This window comes from Erinaceus europaeus, chromosome 1 (assembly GCF_950295315.1).
Source record: "Erinaceus europaeus chromosome 1, mEriEur2.1, whole genome shotgun sequence".
Classification (NCBI taxonomy): Eukaryota; Metazoa; Chordata; class Mammalia; order Eulipotyphla; family Erinaceidae; genus Erinaceus; species Erinaceus europaeus.
In genome coordinates this window covers 180,675,940-180,698,629 of record NC_080162.1, presented here as the reverse complement: position 1 = coordinate 180,698,629, position 22,690 = coordinate 180,675,940, and the positions used below count along the sequence as shown (strand labels likewise).

Below are 22,690 nucleotides of genomic sequence, written 5' to 3'. Positions count from 1 at the left end.
CACCATAATGGTTATGATATTCACGCCTGAGGCCCCAGAGGTCCCCAGCACCACCCTAAACCAGAGCTGAGCAGTGCTGGGGCCTTTCTCTATAAGTAAATACGTAATCCAGGGTGGGGGATTGATAGCATAATGGTTATACAAAGAGATTCTCATGCCTGAGGCCTCAAAGTCCCAAAATTAATCCCCTGCACCCATACCTGCTCTGGTAAAGAAAAAAAAAAAAGCTGGAGGGTAGATAGCACAATGGTTATGCAAACAGCTCTCATACCTAAGGCTCCAAAGTTCCAGGTTCAAACTCCCCCACCACCACCAGCCAGAGCTAAATAGTAACCAAAAAGAAATCAAACTGGGCTGTTCAGAGCTCTGGTGCCTTGGGCCTCTTCTCTGGGCCTGTGGGCTTGGTGAGGCAGTGACCAAGACACTACGGCACTGCTGATATGAAATACACAGACCCACGCAGACCCGTGCATGCTAGAGTGCTCTCTGCTGGAGGCACCATGCCCCTCTCCTCTACCCTAAACTCTATTCCGCCTTGATTCCCTATCTCAGTGCCTTCTTCTCTAATGCAAACACCCTGAGTAGTACATTAGGTCCTTAGCATCTATACTCTAACCAAAATTATCACTTAATCCCACAAATTTTAAAAATTACTGGTTTATTGGATACAGATGGAGAGAAACTGAAACGAAGAGGGAGATACAGAGGGAAAGAGACACCCGCAGGCCTGTTTCATTTGTGAAGCTTCCCTCCCAGAAGGTGGAGACAGACCAAGGGCTTGAACCAGAGTCCTTGCACACTGTGAACATGTGCCACCCCTGGCCCACCACAAATTTAGACCTGGTGATGAGTCAGATCCCACAAAACTTGTAAGACTGTTTAAACACCCACTTTTTAGTAAGCTGGATACCTTCTCTAGCTCCTTTGATTAAAACCAACTCAAACATGGGACCAAGTATGCACCCCAGCACTCACTTATGTGATCCTAAAGGGAAAAATGATCATCTAAAATTAGAGGCAAGGTTATATCTAAAATAGACAGCATATTAAGAAAAAACAAAACATTGAAGAGATTTAAAAAGAGAAAAGTCTAGGGCCCACTCCTAAACCAACTATGAATCCACCAGACTTGAAACTGCAATGAGAGAATCCATCCACCTTGTGTTTAGACTAGCAGTCAATGTGTGATCTAAGGTTATGTTAGGGCGCCTGCTCTGCACGCTCCACCCACCTAGGGTCAGGCCCAGAGCGGTTAAAATAATGCCTGCTTGAGTATTTGCTTCTCCCAAAATGTTTTGCTGTCACATCCTCATGACTCAACACCTCCCACTGAAACTTTCTCAACTCTATGCTCATGCCCTTACCACTGGGTGTACAAATTCTACCTTTATGAAACTTACCCTTATATGAACTATATTGTTTTATTTCTTCACACAATAAAAAACAAGTCCTCCGATGTAGAAGGCAGACTAGCTACCCATAAACCATGTACCTGAGTCATCTGGAGTAAAATATATCCATAAATCCACACTTCAGCCCCTACTCACTCCTCCCACCATTCCCTTATCACCAGATAATCCAGGACAATTGTCAGCAGCCAGATTGCAGTATGTGTGGCAGCTACCCTTGCTTCTTGCAGTAAGAGGGTCTGCAGTGCAACACAACTCTAAGCATACTGGAATAAAGGCTGAAATTCGAACTTTTGTGGCTAAGAAACCAAGTAAAAATATTCCAGGTAGAGAATATGGGGACCAGGAAAATAGCTCACTTGTATAGTGTGCTGCTTTCCCATGTGCAGGACCCAGGTTCAAGCCTGGCCATGTACTGCATTAACAGAAGCTTCAGTGCTGAGGTCTTTCATTCTGCCTGTCAAGGAGGGGATAAAGCTATCTGCAATAGACCTTTGACTTTGAGGGATGTTCCCAAGAGTCTACTTTAAGGAAATCTGTGTTAACTTTGTGTATGTGCTTAAAAATTAAGGACTTTGGGGGTCAGGCGGTAGCGCAGCAGGTTAAACAAACATGGTGCAAAGCCAACAAGGATCAGGTGAAAATCCAGATTCGAGCCCCTGGGTCCCCTGCTGCAGGGGGGTCGCTTCACAAGCAGTGAAGCAGGTCTGCAGAGGTCTTTCTCTCCTCTGTCCTATCCAACATCATTAACAATAACTACAACAGCAAGGGCAACAAAAGGGGGGAAAATAGCCTCCAGGAGCAGTGCAGGCACCAGCAATAACCCTTATGGCAAGGAAAAAATTAAGAACTTTGAGATGGGGAAAGTAACCCTCTGGGTAGCCCCATGTAAACATGAAATTTTTTTTTAAAGAAATATTTTATTAACAAAGAAAACCAAGCCAAACACCAAACTCCCATGGAGGTGTCCGGTCTCAGCAACAGTCGAAAGGGCTCAGAATCTACTACTGGACACTACTGCTGGAGCTGCGAGTGCCCGCAGCCCTGCTGGCGGGACCTCGACCGGGCCCTGGGCTGCCTGCTCCTGTACAGTTCTCACCGCAGCTCCCGTAAGATGGCCTTCAGTAAACATTAAATTTGAGTAAAAGTGCACAAGTCAAAATGTTTCTAGAATATGGAAAAGGCAAGAAAGGTAGCCTCCAGGCACTACTAAACATTTCACTGACACATCTAACCCATGAAACTATGTATATCTTCCCATTTTGCTAAGTGTCTGCATCTTCTCATTCTCAGAAATCCCCGCTTTTCCTTTTAAAAAGGTTTTCTACTTTGAGTATCGCAGGTTCATTACTAGCAAGTTTACCACACTTGCTGTCGAGTGTGGATGAGTATAGTTTGGGGATCATTAAATACACAACACTGCATTCAATTCTATGAATCAAAACTGGTCTGAAAGATGAGAGGGGCACTTGATTGTAGGAGTAAACTGACACATTTGGACATGTAACTAATTTATAAACTGAAGAATCTTAATTTCAATCCAAAAATCAGCAACCCAAGTTTAGTTCAATGATTCAAATAAAATGTAATGGTTCCAGTGCATCAGTATTTACAAAGTTTTATACTACACCATACACAGCCCTGGGCACAATCAATAAGGACTAAAAAGCTTTTTTTTTATTTTTAATTTTATTTTATATGTATTCCCTTTTGTTGCCCTTGTTATTTTATTGTAGTTATTGATGTCGTCGTTGTTGGATAGGACAGAGAAATGGAGAGGAGGGTAAGACAGAGGGGGTGAGAAAGACACCTGCAGACCTGCTTCACCGCCTGTGAAGCGACTCCCCTGCAGGTGGGGAGCCGGGGTTCAAACCGGGATCCTTATGCCAGTCCTTGTGCTTTGTGCCACCTGCACTTAACCCGCTGAGCTACAGCCCGACTCCCCTAAAAAAGCTTTTTTAACTTTCACTTCTTGGCCTAAGATAATGTATCGAAACTTCCAATGTCAAGTCTTTGCTGCAGTTTCTATAATGAAGGCTTTTAGCATTTTAAAAGTAACTAACCTACAGTACGACTTTCACACCCAGAGTTTCAAGGTCCCAGAGTGATGCTCTGGTTAAAAAAATAATTTTTATAAGCCCAACTTTTATCAACTTACCTAACTGGGCTTTCCCCCACCCTTAAGATGGACCTATTTTGGGATAACAGTCCAATTTAAATGACATCTACTTGCAAAGGGCTAAGCTATTGTTTTGGCTGTTTTATTGGAAAGATTATATAACCAAAAGATTGGCAACAACAACAAAAAAATCACAACATACAGTTTGAAAGTAGGCATGGTTTATTAACTGACCAGATTAATAAAATAATCACAGCAGACACCTGAAAGGGAAAAAGAAAAACAGATGAGTCTTTTCGCATAACCATTATGCTACCTCTCCAGCCCCTCAGATCTTTCTCCATGTCCTCAAAAGGAAATAATCAACTAGTACTTTGCAGTAATTGATTACTTTACCAAGAACATAGATTAAAACTCAACCAGACCCGGGGCCAGGTGGTGGCACACCTGGTTGAGTGCACATCACAATGTACAAGGACACAGGTTCAAGTCCCCACTCCCCAACTGCATGGGGGAAAACTTTGCATGTGAAGCATGGGTGAAGCAGAGCTACAGGTGTCTCTAACTCCCATCACTCCTGGCTGTCTCTACCCAATAAAGATAATACAACTGCTCACCTTAGTTCATTCTTCTAATAAGCCTGTTGATCTGGTCTTCCCTGTTACCAGCATCTCCACCTTCTACGAAGTGTGTGGTCTTTTTCTTCATACCACCCCGTGGAGAGGATAATTTGAATGGCCAGAGGAAGTTGTTTGCCTCTTTAAAGCGTTTTCCAACAGTGTAGATCTCATGGATCAGATCCTCCATGCAGATGATGCCATATTTACCTATAAAGATTTAAAGAATTTATCAAAATTGTAAATGGCTTTTCAAGATTACTAGAGCATTCAGAAAGTCATCAATCCAGATTAGATTCTGGTATAAAAGTTAAGAGCAAATCAACAAATATGGGGTCGAGGAGATAGCATTTAATGGTTATACAAAGAGACTGAGGCCCAGGTTCAATCTCTTGCAGTACCAGAAGCCACAGCTAAGCAGTGCTATGAAGAAAAAAAAAAAAAAGCACACTCAAAGCAGAGGTGTTGACGTATTCAAGTATTGGGCAGGGGTAGATAGCATAATGGTTATACAAAGAGACTCTCACGCCTGAGGCTCCAAAGTCCCAGGCTCAATCAACCCCCAGTACCACCAGCCAGAGTTGAGCAGTGCTCTGGTTAAAAAAAAAAAAGTCTAGTACTAAGAATATGGAAAGGGTCAGAATAGTAATCAGTTACAAGATGCCAGAAAACATCAGCTTTTGTATGCTTTTTTTCCTCTTAATTTACCAAGGGATCGAGCAATCAAGGAGTTATCTGTCAGAGCAATCCGTTTCTTGTGGATTTTGCCATAACCTCGCTTGTAGATCAGTTCGTTTACTGACTTCAGATTTGGGTACCTAAAATGGTAACAGACAAATCAGTAGCCAAAGAATTTATTACTGTCAAAACCAAGAATTCACTCTGCAAAGTCACTTTATCAAATAAAACCATAGAAGACTTACCCCCAAGCAATATAGGGCTCCACAATTCTCAACATGTTAATTGAAGCCTTATTGAGCTTAACAAAGGTGCCATTAAAGATCTGTCGAAGGCGAAGAAGCTGCAACACCTTCCGGACCTTTGGGCTCACACCATTGATACTACAGTGGGGGGAAAAACCAGTTGTTAGTAAGGATGGTAAACTGGACACTTCAGACACCAGGTAAGCCCCTCTAGCCTGTAGGTAAGGCAACCTTTTTTCCCCTTTAGTGAGCGCGACCATTCCATTCAACTCCCAAACTTGCCCTTCTTCCCAAGCAAACACCTTCGACCCTTAAAAACTTAGTTGCCATTTACATCCTCGTACAACCCTTGGCAAGCCACTTTTGAAAGCTACGCCCCAGTAGACTCAACTCATCAGGTGTAAAGGATCTCAGAGGCTTTGGAAATACAACGCTGGCAGCTTTAACCACATCGATGGCTTTTAAGCTCTGCAGAAAATGTCCACAGAGATACACACAAGTCCCCCCGACTCCCACAAGCAAGGTGGACGCCGCACCTTCCCCCGCACCCCAAGGATGCAGGGCAACTCCACTCACCCTCTGATCCTGATAACGAAGGCCAGCTTGGGCTCTGCGGGGACGTAGAAGTTGCCGGCTTTCCTTGCCATCCGAGCCATGCGAATCTCGGTCCTGTACATCTGACTGTATTCCTTGTGGTAGTACTTGGCTTTTTCGTAGATAAGCTTCCTCCTTGCCTTGCGAAGCTGAAAACAAAGCCCCCAAACACATTAGCAGAGCCATCAAGCTCCCCGCGGATTCAGACATGGCCACGTCCTAGCCCGGCCCCGAAAGTGGGAGCTTTCGACAATCCCTCAGGAAAATTCTTTTTTTTTTTTTTTTTTCCAGTTACCATCTTCTGGGCAAACTTCTTTCTCATACGCTTGATTTTCAACTCGGCGAAACTCCTTCGCTTTTTCTTCAGGGTTTCTGGCACACCAGGAACCATCTTCTTCTTCTTCTTCTTCTCTCGGACTTCTGCCTTCTTGGCAGGAACCTTCTTCTCTCTGACATGAGCAAAGAACGGGAGTGATCTTCACATTACAGTGTTTCTAATGAAACTGTGAAGGGATCATTGCAACACACCGACTCCCTCAGCCAATCCAGTCTCGGTCAAAACTCTTTCTTTATAAAGTATTTTGCTATAGAAGCAGACAGGGAATCAGAATCGGAGCCATGACTCTGGTACATGTGCTGCCGGGGACTAAACTCGGGCCTTCAAGCTCGAGAGCCCAGCGCTTTCTCCACTGTGCCAACCCCGGCTCCAGTCAGACTCCACATGCTGAAGGGCCTGAACGTTAAGGGCGCCTGGGCCTGCTGCCGGCCACAAATGAACCCAACTCTCAGACTCTGAGCCTCCAAAAACCGAGGTCCGAGCCTCTGTCCGGCCCGCGAACTCCACACACTCAGCCCTCACGTCTCAATAATCCCGGTTACCTTCAAAGCCGAGACACCCCCCCCCCGCCCCGAAAGAACCTGCATCCCACCATAACGGGACCACCACTAGTGTCAGACAGCGTCATAAACACACAGTTAGGTGGGCAAAAGTATTGCCCAAGGTAGGAGCAGGGGGAAGCGAGACGAAGGGTCTCTGGTTTGGGGGATGGAGAAGGATTCGCGAAAGAACGAGCAACTTACTCTACGCCCTCCATGGTTCCGGCCGGAAAAGAGGAAGCTAGCGCATGCGCGCTGTGCACTTAAAGACGGCGAGGGCGAAGCCCCAAGAATCATAGGTGTCTCCGGATAAGCCGGAAAGGAACCCAGAAGCGAGAACTCGCTTTACAGACAAAAAGTTAACAACTACCCGATTCTGTCTTTATTACAAACAACTTTCGAGTGTAGGCTGTATGGGTGAAAATGCAAGCATTGTCTAAAGTCTTGAATCAGTATAACTAGAGTGAAGAGCGCTGACACCTTGACTGCGCGGGGTCCTATTCCCTAGACTGCGTTGACAGGGTACGACTTGGAATTCCACGCAGCCAGTGACACGCCCACGGGCGCGAACTACAAATCCCAGCATGCACCACTCAAGCTTGCCCGGCGGGTGGGTAACCTTTTACTGGGCGATAGGCAGTCCCCAGGGTACTGGCTCTAGCCAGGAAGCACCCTTTCTGGTCCATACTGTCAAGAGCTAAGTAGGTCCAGAAACGTCGGCTTTTGGCCGTCCAGTCTCTCTGAGCCAACCCTAGACACACTCAGGCGGCCCGGTCGCCGCGCAGCCGAGGTCCTCCTCTTCGCTCCTTCTGTCTGAAGGGCTGCCCTCCGCAGCGCCTGACTACGGAGCGGCCAGTCGAGAGTTCCCTGATTCACCAAAGTGACGATACTGCAACTGCGAGGGCCGGGCGGCCGGAGAAGGAATGGCCGGGGCCCCTCCGGCCGCTGGGTCGGGCAGGCGGAGGCCGGGACACCCCACGGCAGGGGGCGTGAGCCGCAAAGAGAGGCGCGCGGCGGGCTGGAGGCTGCGGCCACGGCCATGTGAGAGGGGCTGCCCCGCCGCGGCTGGGCGGACGGCGGGCGGGGGGCTGGGCCGGGGGCGGAGTGCGCCCGGGGGCGGGGAAGGCCGAGCGGAGGGAGGGCCGATGCCGCCACCGGCTCTTCCCGGTCGCGGGTTATATAGCGCTGAGCGTGGAGCCCGCTTCCAGGCGGCCGGGAGCGCTGCGACTTGCAAGCGGCGCAGCGGAGCCGGGTGCCCGAGTGACAGCCGCGGGGTCCGCGGGGCAGGGGGCCCCGAGCGCGCGGGGACAGTTGCGAGCCGCCTGGCAGCGCTCGCCCGCGCCCCGCGAGTCGCCCCTGGCCGGCGCCGCCTCTGCCCCGCACCCGGCTCTCGCGCCCTCCCGTAACTTGGGTCAAGTTGACAAGTCCCGCGGCGCCCCGTGCCCTCTGGGCGGCGCGTCCCCCCGTCCCCCTCCCGGGACGCGAGGGAGCGGGGCACCGGCTGCGGGGACGCGCGGGTGCGGCGGCTCGGCCATGAGGGCGGCGCGCGCCGCCTGAGTCGCGGCTGTCAGCGCCGCCGCGGCGGGACCGGCCGGCCGGGCGCTCCGGGACGGGCGAGCGGTCGCCGGCAGGAGGCGCCTCGCGGGGCGCAGCCCGGGGGCCACCGCGCGGAGCTCGGGGCGGGAGTGGCTCCACGCAAGCAGGGGAGCGGCACCGCGCACTCCAGCCCGGCGGGCACCTCCGGGGCGGGCGCGGGGCGCAACCTCCCGGTCCCGGCGGCTCTTGACAAGCCGAGCGCCCGAGGGCCCGCAGCTGAGCCGCCGGGCGCGGGGTGGGCGCGGACGGGACGCGGGACGCGGGGCGCCGGGCTCGTGCGGGGCCCCGGGCGGCGCGATGAACATCGTGGTGGAGTTCTTCGTGGTCACTTTCAAAGTGCTCTGGGCGTTCGTGCTGGCCGCGGCGCGCTGGCTGGTGCGGCCCAAGGAGAAGAGCGTGGCCGGCCAGGTGTGTCTCATCACCGGCGCGGGCAGCGGCCTGGGCCGCCTCTTCGCCCTGGAGTTCGCCCGGCGCCGGGCGCTGCTGGTGCTCTGGGACATCAACACCCAGAGCAACGAGGAGACGGCCGGCATGGTGCGCCACATCTACCGCGACCTGGAGGCGGCCGACGCCGCGGCGCTGCAAGGTAACCGCGACCCGAGCCCTGGATGGAGCATTGTTGGGTCAAGACTCTCCCCGCTCACCCCGCAGGGTCACGCCCGCCCCCGCCCTCCACCCGAAACCCCCGCTGTCACCCGCAGCCCTGCGGTCGGGGAAGAGGGGCCCCTCCCGCCAGCCCCTTCCACACTCTTGGCGAGCAGACTCTGCCCCCGGGTAGAGGAACACGATCGAGGAACACGATCGCCTGGGTATTAGAAGGTGGGAAGTGCGCCAGACCCTCCCTCCCTTGTCTGTACGGAGGTGTCCTGTCTCTTGCAGGACTTGGAGGGTTTCAGCACCCCTCCGAGAAAGAAAGAAGGGAAAGGGGAAGGAAAAAAAAAAAGTAAGAAGGAGGGGAACTAGTTATTATCACAGAACTCCCCCCCCCCCCAGACATGCTTGAGTCGCATGTGCGCGGTGCCTGGGGAAGTTTGTCCTGGGACGCGACTGGTGGTGGTGCAGTAACTAACTCTGCGTTAGTTACTGAGCTCTGCACCGCTTAGACTGGGGCAGCATTGAGGATTTCTTTCCTTTCTTTTATTCTTTAGTTCCTCTCCTCTCCTCTCCTCTCCTCTCCTCTCCTCTCCTCTCCTCTCCTCTCCTCTCCTCTCCTCTCCTTTCTCTCTTTTTAACTTTAGCCATGGGAAAATAATTACATGTGTCTCAGCCGAGATAAGTAAGTACTTTAGTTACCGGACTCAGCCTGTTTGAAAGATGCCCTGTCCCTGAAGGGGAAAGCACTTGAAGGTTTTAAACCTTTGGTCAATTTTGTCCCATGTTTTTAGTAACCCCAAGAATTTTTTGTTATTTATGAGCTCACTTAAATCTAAGTTTTTATTTTTTCAGAAAAGCCTGAGAGGAGGTGGGAGATGATAACCAACCTTAATAAATAGTGGCCTGGAAAATTTGACAAGTGATTCTTAACGTTTTTGACAAAAACTTTCATTTTTTAGGGAAAAGGTTGAACTCTGCCTAGTTAACTTGGGCACACACACACACCCCCCCCCTTACCATTGATCACCTGTCATCAGAATTACTGACACCTACCTTTTTGGTCAGAAAACCACAGGTCCAGAATGATACACTTTCATGGATGATATGGAGAGGTAGTCAATACAGATTGTTTGTTTAATAGAATTATTTTAAGGTAAATTGCACAACTGTAAATTTGATTTATTTGTAAGAGGGAGAGTTCAACTAATCCAATTAGAGCAAGCCAAATACTCTCCACTTTTCATGAGAAATTCTAGATTCACTGCTTGACTTTAGATGAATTCAAATTCTTAAAGCTCTGATGTGTGAGCCCTTAGTTGAATTTCCATTTTGAAAGTGCTCATACTAAAGAGTAAGGACTGCTTCTGGCTATTGTTCCCCCCAAATAAGAGGAGTGTGTAATGTGTGTTTGGGAGGAGAGGGGTGTTCCACTCTGGCCAGAGATCGATTCTTTCCAGGTGTCTGTAGCTCCAGCAAGCAGATCCTGTGAGTCTTGTATTGGACTTGTCACAATTGCATGATTTTTCCCCTAAGCAAAGTTATCCAGTAAGTTGATGCAATTCCCAAAGACTTTGGGGAAAGGACGGCAGCTGTAAGTTCAGTCATTGGCAAGCCTTGTAGTGTTAGAAATGTGAAGCTCACTGTAGTATTTTTGTTTTGTGTGATCTTTGTCCTACTGATTGCCATGTGACTCATATTTTGCACCCCCCCCCCCTTCTCTGTTTCATTTCCCCCCTCATCTGGACTTCTGAGGACAGCTGGGAACGGTGAGGAAGAAATTCTGCCCCACTGTAACTTGCAGGTTTTTACCTACACCTGTGATGTGGGAAAGAGGGAGAATGTCTACCTGACAGCTGAAAGGGTTCGGAAGGAGGTTGGCGAGGTCTCGGTCCTGGTCAATAATGCCGGTGTGGTCTCTGGGCATCACCTTCTGGAATGTCCTGATGAACTCATTGAGAGAACCATGATGGTCAATTGCCATGCACACTTCTGGGTAAATATAAACATCCTTGTTTTTATGACTGGGTGCTCCTCGTAAGAAGGTTAGGAAGGGGAGTCGGGCGGTAGCGCAGTGGGTTAAGCCCAGGTGGTGCAAAGCGCAAGGACCAGCAAGGATCCCGGTTCGAGTCCCGGCTCTCCACCTGCAGGGGAGTCCCTTCACAGGCGGTGAAGCTGGTCTGCAGGTGTCTATCTTTTTCTCCCCCCTCTCTGTCTTCTCCTCTCTCCATTTCTCTCTGTCCTATCTAGCAACCATGACATCAATAACAATAATAATAACTACAACAACAATAAAAAACAACAAGGGTAACAAAAGGGAAAATAAATAAATTTTAAAAAAAAAAAGGTTAGGAAGGAGGGACAGCCACCTGTGCTCTTTCACCACAGAACATTCTTCTAACTCAGCTCCCCCATGGTGAATCACAGCATAAGCCATTTATTATTAAATAGTTATTCCCAGCAAACCCCCCCCCCCATTCAGTATTTCTTGAGAGGGTAAAGGACTGAACATTTCTGAACAAGTTTGAAAGATTGCCATAAAAATAACAAGAGGGAGCATTAAACCCTAGGTTTGTTTGTTTTACTTTCTGTTGAGTTTGTAAAACATTGGTTGTTCTTACGAATTCCTAAAGTCAAAGTTTAGACTTCCAAATTATTGCTCAGCCACATTTTAAAAAGTGCCAGAAATTCTGAGATCAGCATTTGTGGTCCATAGGGAGTGGTCAGCCCACCCTGGCAGCCACTTAACATCCATTGACAATTCACAAGGTCTGTGAAATTGTCCTGTTGGAATATGCCTCTAAACTTTCTCAACTTAGAAGATGCCTTTCCTGTGAGAACACAAATCACTCTACAGAGTCACCATACAGGGGCAGGGACATTTCGTGACCTGGTGAGTCAGGTATTTATATCAACTTCTAATCATCAGCTACTAATCTAAGATTGAGAGGAGTGGGCCTCCTGTTTCTCTCAGAAGGAGGAACAAAACTAACCAGCAGGCAGCTTTTTGGCTGACCTGTCTTCAGTAATGGTAGGTGTAATGCTTTCCCCATAACCATACTGCTGACCCACTTTATGCTTCTCTTCCTCCATAGCATTTCCCATTGTATTTGTGAACAGGTCGGATCCGGTGAAGAAAGAGTAAAGAAGGTTTGGGGTCCCCCCACCCTCATAGGTGAATCACTCTTCTATGACACTACAACAAAGAACTGTTTCTCCTAAATAGGTCACGTTAAACCTCATTAAATTCTTAGCAACTGATTAAAAACTTAATCTGGCTTTAGAAGTACTTATTCAAATACTGTTCTTCAAACATCAAACCTTTTCTCTGGTCATGAAAGAAGCTTATTTAAACATGCCCTTTATTCTCATATCTATGTTTTAAACAAGAAGATTAGCAAATACATTTGGTGAAAGTAACAACAATAATAAACAAGAGCAACAAAACAGGGGAAAGAACACACATTACAGTACACAAGGCCCCGGGCTCAAGCCCACCCTGGTCCCCACCTGCAGGGGGAAAGCTTTACGAGTGGTAAAGCAGGGCTGCAGGTGTTTCTCTGTCTCTTTCTTCCCCTCAATTTCTCTCTATATCCAATAATAAATAAATAATTTAAAAAATTAAAGTTCTTACTGCTGAAAAAAGGTAGCAAGTAACAAAAGTGTGGATCAGGTGAGTGAATGGGAATGCAGCTGAATAAATTTGAAATACAGTTTATCAAGAATCTCCTGTTTATAATTCTGAATAAAATAAACAGTGATCATTTGAAATTAAGAAACTGAGACAATTTGCACTTGACGAATGGTAAAAGATGAAGTTGCTGTAGAAACTCCAGCTGTTTTCAGTGAACTAGCCATCTTAAACAGTTAAACAGCCATATACTGGGCTTGCTTGTTTATTTATTCTTTACCAGAAACTTTTATTTCTTTATTGGAGAATTAATGTTTTACGCTCAACAGTAAATACAATGTTTGTGCATGTATAATATTTCTTAGTTTTCCACATAACAATATAATCCCCCACTAGGTCCTCTGTCATCCTTTTTGGACCTGTACTCTTCCCCCCTACCCACAACAGAGTCTTTTACTTGGGTGCAGTACACCATCCCAGCAACTTTTGAGATGTTGTATAGACTTGAAACTTAAACTTTTACCTACACAATGTTTTTCTGGAAAACACCACAGCCGGTACCAATATATCTTTGAACAGTTACCACAAACTTTTTCACCTAAAGGAACTAGTTGGAAAGAAAGATTAATTTTGGCAGCCCTGACACCATTTAACACACATCCCCCACTATCTGAAAAAGAAAAAAAATCTGTAAAAATCATTGTAAATCTTTAAATTTTACTTTCTTGATCTCAGCTTACCAAAAGGTTTGTAAATCTCAGCAAGAAGTCAAGAGATTCCAACTCTAAAATGCATTTTCTGACTCAATACTGAAAATAAATTCTTAAGTTTAGATGCTTAAGAGAAAAACAGCTGGAGAATTCAGGAGCCTCCCATATTTTAATAAGTGGCGTCATTACTACCAAGGCTTCCAAGAACTCCCTAAATTGTGTAGTTAAGCAACATCTCAAAGCAAAGTAAGGACTCTAGAAAGGTGGTATGTTCCTCTATGACATATAGATCTAACCCCACAAGAATTTTTCTACTGGGGATTTCTTTTATTTCTTTTTATTTATTCCCTTTTGTTGCCTTGTTTTTTACTGTTGTTATTGATGTCGTTGTTGGATAGGACAGAGAAATGGAGAGAGGAGGGGAAGACAGAGACGGGGGAGAGAAAGACAGACACTTGCAGACCTGCTTCACCGCCTGTGAATCGACTCCCCTGCAGGTGGGGAGCCGGGGGCTCGAACCAGGATGCTTGTGCTTTGTGCCATGTGCGCTTAACCCATTGTGACTCCCGGAGGATTTGATTTCTCTAGGAAAGACCCTAATGTTAGAGGCATAGTCTATTATACTCTAACACTCTTTTTATAGAAAGCCCAGTAACTGAAACTACTTTTATTTACTTATTATTATTATTATTTTAACCAGAGCACTGTTCAGCTCTGGCTTATGATGGTGCAAGGGACTGAACCTGGAACTTTAGAGCCGCAGGCATGAGAGTCTATTTGCATAACCATTGTGCTAACTACTGCCTGAAACTGCTTTCCTACTAAAAGTATTTAACTTCAGACCATATGGAATTTCTTCAAAAATTTGGTTACTTTTGAAATTTTATAAATAAAATCAGTAAAATAATCATTCTAAAATAATCAGAAAAAGAAACAACCAACATCTTATTACTACGTCTGGGTGGGGAAAGGAAGTTGTTCCATACATTTAAATATCTAAATCAATGGAGTAAAGATTTTTTTTCAAGGGCTGGGTGGTGGCGAAGCTGGTTGAGCACACGTATTACAGTGTGCAAGGACCCATGTTCACGTCCCCAGTCCCTACAGGAGGAAAGCTTCAGGAGTGCTGAAGCAGGGCTGTAAGTGTCTCTCTGCATCTCTATACCCCCTTCCTCTCAGTTTCTGCCTGCCTCTATTAAATTAACATAGTAAAACATTTAGAGGGGCCTGACGGTGGTGCACCGGGTTAAGCACCCATAGTTTGAAGCACAAGGACCCTGTTTCAAGCCCCCAGCTCCCCACCTAAAGGGGGTCGCTTCACAAGTGGTGAAGCAGGTCTGCAAGTGTCTCCATCTCCCCCTCCTTCAATTTCTCTCTCTGCTATCCAATTAAATGAGAGAAAAGTGACCACTACGCTCAGTGGATTCATAGTGCTAGCACTGAGCCCTAGCAATAACCCTTGAAGGCAGGGAAAAAAAACCTCAGTCTTTGAACAGAATGTCTGAACCAGTTGACACATTTTCCTTTTTTTTTTTTTAATATTTATTTCCTTTTTGTTGCCCTTGTTTTTATTGTTGTTGTAGTTGTTATTGCTGTTGATGTCATCATTGTTGGATAGGACAGAGAGAAATGGAGAAAGGAGGGGAAGACAGGGAGAGAGAAAGATTGACACCTGCAGACCTGCTTCACCCCTTGTGAAGCCGATTCCCCTGCAGGTGGGGAGTTGGGGTCTCAAACCGGGATCCTCATGTCGGTCCTTGCGCTTTGCACCAGGTGCACTTAACCGACCCACTGTGCTACTGCCCAGCCCAACTCCCTTCCTTTTCTTTTTAAGATTTATTCATTTATTAATGAGAAAGTGACCCAGAACATCACTCTGGCACATGCAATGCCAGGGATCAACTCAGAAACTCATGCTTGTAAATCCAGCACTCTACCCACTATGTCACTTCCCAGGCCAAAACATGTGTTTTCATAAAATGGTAAATAGGGGCCAAGGGGAGGTAGCAGAGTGTTTTACATAACAATTCCATGCCTGAACCACCAGCAACTAAATTCAATCAAATCATGTACCGCCATAAGCCAGAATTGAGCAGTGCTCTTCTTCTTCTAGCGTTTGCCAGCAGTGCTCTGATAACATAAGCATATCAGAATTAAAGCCATATACAATGAAATAGAGCCTGAGAAGTTTCAGGTCTTCCTACTACTAAGCCATTCCTTATGCTAGTCCTCTTGCACTCCTGACTACTTAGGGGCCCGGTGGTGGCCCTAAGCACACATACTACATTCCTGAATACTTTGACCTTTTTTTTCTTGTTATTGCGCTGAGCCAACTTTTTCCGAATGAGACAAAGACACCATGGCACTGAAACTTTCTCCAGTGCAGTGGGAGCTGGGCTCAAGCCTGTGTGCATGGCCAAGCAATGCAGTGTCTAGGTGAGCTGTTTTGCCAGCCCCTTCATAAGCTTGCATGGCTTACCTCGGATTATTTATTTTCTTGCCACCAGGGGTATTGTTGGGGACTCTGCGCCAGCACTGTGAATCCACCGTTCCTGGCCACCATTTTCCCCCCCTTTTTCCCTATCTTTTATTTGATAGGACAGAAATCAAGGGGGGTGATGGAGATCCATAGGGAGAGAAAAAGAGACACCTTCAGAGCTACTTCACTGCTTGCGCAGGAACTGTCCGTTCTATAGGTAGGGAGTGGCTCGAATCTGGGTCCTTTCTCCTGGTAATATTTGTTTTTTGTTTTTTAAATTTTTAAAATTATTTTTATTTATTTCCTTTTGCTGCCCTTGTTTTATTGTTGTAGTTATTGATGTCATCACTGTTGGGTAGGACAGACAGAAATGGAGAGAGGAGAGGAAGACAGAAGGGGAGAGAAAGATAGACACCTGCAGACCTGCTTCACCGCTTGTGGTGCTTCACCTGCTTCCTGCAGGTGGGGAGCCGGGGACTCGAACCGGGATCCTTACCAGTCCTTGTGCTTCGAGCCATGTGCACTTAGCCCACTGCGCTACCGCCCGACTCTCTCCTGGTAATATTTGTATTCAAGCAGGTGCACTACCACCTGGCCCCTCACTTCGGCTTCTTAACATAACCTGCCCTCTTCACTTCACCTCTTGGCATGTTTGCATGTTAGAGCTGCAGAATTCCTTGTTTGCCTAGCCCACTGTTTTCTGATGAAGCTGCAGTTAAACGATTTGTTTAGGGCTGCTTTTGTTTCCTGTAATCTCTTTGCGTTGTTTGTTGACTCATTCCCATCTTTTGGTGTATAGCATGTGCTCTTTGTTGTAACTTTTCATATATTATGCCCTGAAATTCCAAAGTAGATGGCAAGCTGTCTGAAGACACCTTGTTATGTATGTCTGTTTGTTTTCCCCTGCCTGGGATAGGGTTTTAATTACAAGTTCACTCCATAATGTTTGAAAATAAAGGCTAGACTTATGTTTAAATATTTAGAAGATAATCTATTCAGAGGTTTATATTGATTCATGGATTTTTGTCTTCATGCCTTTCTGCCTTCAAGGTTCCAAAAGGTAAACATTATGTCAGCCTACTTCAAACTAAGTAGGAATGATATTTCAAAATGAAGCTGCCTTACATTTATTATTTGTCTTGTTTTCTGACAACTTTTTCCATTCTCCCTCCCCCATGTGTATGCTTGTTTTTTTCTGTCATACATTAACGCTGCTCATTGGTATGAGGCTAGCAACTTTGAATCAAACTCAAATCTTTCATACTTCCCTACGACTGGGCTTCAGGGGAGGATTCACCACAATTTCTTCCTTCTTAACCACTTACTATCTCCATATACTTTGAAAGTCTTTACAGAACTTGGCAGTATTCTGTGCAGTCCTGTGATCTCTTTTGGTAGTTCATTTTCTAGTAGTCTTAGCAACTGCTACCCAAGAACTTTCTCTTGGTCACCTGTGAGAAACTGACAGATTTGGGCAGGGTTCTAGTCAGCGTAGACTGTTGGGTGATAGTCAGTGTTAGAACAGGACTGTAGTGAATGTGTGTGATACAGCGCATTTTTCACATAAGGATCATCTTAGAAATCATTTGCTTAGTATCACTATCGGCGACATGCACAGCTTGAAAATATTTCTCCAGTTCTCCTTTGAAATACGGGAAGTTGACCTCTACAGGTACTGCAGACACAAGCCTTCCACAAAATATTAATATTACTTCAATCATTATGTTTTAATCATCTTAGCTTGCCATTTACTTATTTCTATTATTATTTTGCATAATTGGAGCCTCGCACACACGATTCGTTCACCACTCTTGGCCTGACTTTCATTTTGTAGAGAGGGAGAGACATCACAGTCCTGGAGCGCTTCCCCTGTGTCCTGGTGCCCCCATGTAGTGCCAACATTGCACACACCCCACCTGGTGAGCTGTTTCCTTGACAGGGCTTGCCATTTCTAAAAGACAAAGGTTATCTATAGATTCTCTTTGACCAAGTTGTTGTGATTGATCTCCATACATGAACAGCAAAATTTATCCCAAATTAGCCAAAAAGGGGAACAAAAGCATTTAACTTCAGGTCTTTTATGTTCTAAAGAAATTTTACATGGTAAAGGACTAAATCTGTCAAATAGCTAGTTGATAATTTACTTCTATTGGTATGGTAGTCAGACAAGATAGTTGGTAGTTAATTAATAGACCACTTAACTTAAAAGGTTTCACAGTTTTAAAATACTAATTACTGACTTAGGCATTTATCTATATCCAGATGTCTAAAGTCTATTTAGTTAAAATCCATCCAGGAGAAGTAAAAGCCCACAAGCTAAATCTGAGTAATGCAGCACTTAAAGGCATTAGTGCTACGGTTGTACCTAATATCTCATGAATGGTCCGTAATCATTAATGTTGAAGTCCTTATGTGATTTACTGGTTTTTAATCTCAAATACTGTGCGCCTCTGTTCTCTGACTAGGGGAACCTACTCAAGGTTTCTTTGACTTGTCTAAGGCTGCTTAGATTTTGAGGTTTTTCTAGAAAAATTTTTTCTAAGGTACATGAAACTGTTTAGCCAAGACTATTTCACATAGAGTACTACTTCTCTACCTTAGTACTAGAGCTGGCATCTGTTATCAGATATGTAATGTATAATAAATCTTTGAGTTTTAATAAGGCTTTTATGTTTTAAAGTAAATTGTAAGCTGATAATGGGACTGGATTAGTTTATTTTATTAATTTTTGTGGTAAAAGATAAAACCTAAAACATTTCTTTAATAGCAATTGTGAGACTAGGGAGATGGCTCAGTTGTAGAAAGTGTGTCTTACATATGTGAGATCCTGAGTTCAGCTCTTAGCATTGCACATATGTTTCTTGGATACATAAGAGTGTGTATGTGAAAGAGAGAGAGTGAAAGAGTGCTGGGGAGAAAGCACAGTGGTTCTGCTAAAGACCCTTATGCCTGAGGCACAGAAGTCCTAAGTTCAGTCCCCACCCAGCACCATAGTTTTCTTTCCTAACACATGTTCATTGAGCTTTGAATTTCTGCATTTGATGAATTACATGTTACATAGATATTGACCTATGGCATGATAAAATGTTAACATTATATTACTGATGTGAGCGAATCAATCTAATTTCCCAGTATCTTTGATACATCTACCATGTGTCAGGCTATCCCAGTTGTTTAGAAAATATTGCTGATAACCAATGTCATATAAAGCATAGTATTCACTTAATTGTCAAATCCTCTATTTCCCCATCTCTTTGAAACTTCATTGCTTTAGCTTCTGTGATAAACCTACTTCTTTCTGCCTTCCCAATCCTCTGAGCTTCCTGACTCATTGGTATTAGGTTCTCAAGCCCATTTTCAACCTGTCTTTGACTGGGGAGTATATTTGTTTCAACTTCACTTCTCAAATTAATGCACCTATGTTGGCTGTTCTATGAATCCCCTCAAAACTGAACTAACAGGCCAGCAAAATAGCTCACTTGGAAAGTACGTCTGTCAGCTTTGCCATGTTCACAACACAGACTTAAGCCTGGCCTTCCATCACACTGGAGGAAACTTCAGTGCTGTGGAATATTCCCCACATATCTGTCCCTTTCCCTCTCCCTCTGTTTCTATCTTAAAAACTCATCCTGAAGCAGTGAAACCCCAGAGATGACAAAAACAGAACAAAAAACCTGAACTACTTTTTGTTTCTTCTTGAATTCCATGGTATGGTCATTAACAGGTTTAGAAGCATCCACAGTAACTTTGTGTTCTTTGCGCTCACACTTCCTATGTTACTGAATCCTGACTGCTCTGTTACCACTGTGTACTTTGGTTCCTGCCTTTCTTTCTATTCCGGCTACCTTTTGTGTGCTTCTATCATTTGCCTGGACAAGGAGGAGGCTCTGGACTTTCCAGTCTTTATTCCCCAAATTCAGTTGTTTAAACAGATTTGTTTGTTACATGCTTGCCTACAGTTAACTGTGACTGGACCCTGCCCTGAACCCTTGCATGAGCATATATTGTTCACAGTGTGAAGTCCAGACTCATTAGCATGGAATCGAAGGCCTCCAAAGCTGATTTCCACCTGCCTGGAATTCCAAGCTTATCCCTATTGCATCCTCTAGTATATCCTAAACTCCAGCAAGCCAAGTCATCATGCTTGGAAGGAACCCTACTTACTCCAGTGTTCTACCATTTCCCTTTTTTATGATTTTTTAAAAGATGGTTTCACTTATTAATGAGGGAGAGAAAAGCACATGCAGGATCCCATGCTTGAGAGTCCCAACACTTTCCATCTGTTGAATACACCGCCCCTCACAGATCACTTGAATCCCGTCTTAATGTGAGACAACACCACTACTAAGAAAGAAAAACAAACACATTCAGAGTATCTTCATGTAGACTTAACAGTATCTTTGTGCATTAAGGTGGCAACGTTTGTAGAGTAATGTTAAATTCCTCGACCAGGAAATGACTCTTGCTTGATAATAAGCTACTTCTTTCTATTCCTGGAAGATAGTCCCCCCCCCCTTCTTGTTCATTTTTCCTACATCTAAAGTTTCATCCATTATCTGCCCGAGTAGAAATGAATCCAGAGAACATGTTAAAGTAGAGACATTGTCTAACCTGTACTATTACCTACACTGACTGAAGAGCTTTTTCAGAATGGCTGAAAGGCAAAGTCCTCCTTGTCCATTTGCTGCAGGTTCAGGTCACTTGGGCTTAGAGGAGAGCCAAAAAGCCCTGTGGCTAAATGCTTGGCATTCACACTCTATTTTCTTCCTTTAAGTTTGTAAGCTTTTTTTTTTTTTCAAGATATTTGGCAAATTCTAATGAATTTTACTATAGTCACTTGAGTATATCTAAGATATGGCAATCAAAGAGTTCCTTTTAAGCAATTTAATAACCTCACTTGAGAGTTAGAATAAAAAATTTTAAGTAGGGGAAAACCCTTTTATTTAAGGACATTTTTTCTTGAGTTAAGGAGTATTAATAGCACATTCATCTAAAATTTCTTCTCTAGCTTTTTCAGACACTAAAATTAAACCTATTTCAATTATGGTAAGTGGCCAATTTTCCTCTCTAATCTAGATATCTGCCTTTATGGGAAAATGTATAGGCTTTAAGTGTTGTTGTTTGCTTATCGTAACATGCTCAAGGAATGATAAGTAGATGCCTTATAATTAAAGTGTATTTAAAGCCCCTGCTCTCCAGAAGAATTCATTGAAGCCTGTTTTAAGTTCTAAATACTCAGGGTATTTTTGAGCCCCCAAATTGTACTTTGCTGAAATTCCACTAGGGGGTGTACTGGCAGGGTGGATTTTTGTATCTTATTTCCTCCAACCAGTATTTCCTAAGATAAAGGGCCTTTTGTAGATAATCTTTGGAGTATGACAAACCTCTGTTGGTCCTTAAGAAATAGGGAGCTTAGCCCTGTCTCAGATGAATGGTTTTAATTCAATGTTTTGAGCCTGTGACTCTACAGATGAGAGTAAAATATCTTAATTTCCCTTGATTCAGTTAGTAATTTCCTACCTTAGGAATAACTGAGGCATATAATCATATAGTTTCTATTAACTGACCTAAAAACTACTTCTGGATTTAGATTTTTTTTAAACACAGACCTGGAATGGAGTCTTGTCTTTTCTTTGAAAATGTATACTAGATAGGTGAGGCCTATGGCTGGTCCTCAGAATAGGACAGTCTCAGGGAGCTTCCCAGTAACCAAATACTATTAAGACACCGTTGTTCAGAGTCAAGTTGTCAGAGCATGGTTTTGGGATTTGATCAGGTTTACCCTGCCAGACTTGGTCAGCCAGTTGCAGTCACCTGGATCACACTGGGCTTACTAACTTACACAAGCTTACTAACCTCTTTTACTTGATGTTCTTAACTAGCATGGCCCATTCTTGACTTTCCTTTTCTTTTTTACTTTATTTGTCAATTCTCTTAAAATTCAAATTCACACCTGTCAGGGACCATTTTCCTAAATGCTCTGAAATTAAAATTTAAGTGAGCTACAGGGGGTGAGAAGGTTGGGAGGGGGAATATCCTCTCATAGTGATCATGAAACTTTCAACACTGCAGCAAATGCTTCTAGAATATTTAACAAGTAAGGGCAATTACTGCTACAACCTTGAGTGCTGTCAAATTAGCCCAACTGACAAGCCACTTACAATGAATTCACATTTGGAAACAACATTTCTTGGTCTGTGAAACTTTGAAAGATCACACAGTGATCTGTGAAAGGCATCAGTGGTATTAACACTGCGTGTCTGCTCAGGCTTTCTGGGTTCAGTGAGACCACAGCATTTCTCAGTTACTGCTTGCATAAAAGGTTTTTTTTTTTTTTTTTTGTCTGTTTTTTTGCCTTTCCTTTCAAATAGTTTGGAGCTGGATTTTTTTTTTTTTCATATTAACATGACTCAGTTTCTTGGTGTTATTCTAAACAATGGGACTCAACACTTACCAAATCAGGGTAACTGGGAAAATATTTGTGGTGTAACTTATGAAAGCACATGGGTATTTTGAGGACAAGTGAAATTTAAAATTCAAAGCCTGAATTTTCCCACCTGCAAATTGTAATTAACATACTGCCCCCTACTGATCTCTCAAGATTACTTTTAACAGGGTAGTTCTACAATCACATGGGAAAGAGAAACATAAGGTATAAAAAAAAAATAAACTGCACTAATTTTTAGTATTTTATTTGTTGTATTATTTTCCTCAAGCATTATAGTTTATTTTTAATTTTTTTATAGTTTATTATTTTTTAAACAGTTGTTTTCTGCTTCTGGTAAAATAATGGTTATAAAAGGCATTATTGAAAAATGAGTTTGAGAAGCTGGGTGGTGGCGCACGTACTTGAGGACACATGTCACAGTGCTCAAGGACCCAGGTTCAAGCCCCAGCCCCCAACCCCCACCTGCAGGGGGAAAGCTTTGCATGTGGTAAAACAGGGCTGCAGGTGTGCCTTTATCTCTCCCTCTCTGTAGCCCCCTTTCCTCTCGATTTCTGGCTGTCTCTATCAATACAGATAATTAAAAAAATGAAAAAAGTGAATCTGATGTTTCCTAGCATCATAGACACTTCTGAGAGAAATTAGGCTGTTGGGAAGACTGCTTAGTAGCACTTTTTTTTTTCCTTTCAACCCACGGGAG

The 22,690-nt window shown here is 44.5% G+C and overlaps 2 protein-coding genes across 2 annotated transcripts in view; one reads left to right on the top strand and one right to left on the bottom strand.

Moving 5' to 3' along the window:
• Window positions 1-3,729: 3,729 nt before the first annotated feature.
• RPL7 (ribosomal protein L7) lies at window positions 3,730-6,881 on the bottom strand. The gene is made up of 7 exons (XM_016195125.2): window positions 6,743-6,881; window positions 5,958-6,111; window positions 5,645-5,811; window positions 5,069-5,206; window positions 4,854-4,963; window positions 4,146-4,355; window positions 3,730-3,791 (listed from the first exon to the last, which is right to left on the bottom strand). The coding sequence occupies exons 1-6, from the start codon at window positions 6,754-6,756 to the stop codon at window positions 4,147-4,149; spliced, it is 792 nt and encodes a 263-aa protein (XP_016050611.2). The 5' UTR covers window positions 6,757-6,881; the 3' UTR covers window positions 3,730-3,791; window position 4,146.
• Window positions 6,882-8,430: 1,549 nt separating this feature from the next.
• Window positions 8,431-22,690, top strand: part of RDH10 (retinol dehydrogenase 10) — a 32,206-nt gene continuing 17,946 nt past the window's right edge. Inside the window, exons 1-2 of the mRNA XM_007538864.2 lie at window positions 8,431-8,720; window positions 10,486-10,721. Of these exons, the coding sequence (XP_007538926.1) occupies window positions 8,432-8,720; window positions 10,486-10,721 (525 nt within the window). The 5' untranslated portion in view covers window position 8,431. The remainder of the gene's footprint in view (window positions 8,721-10,485; window positions 10,722-22,690) is intronic.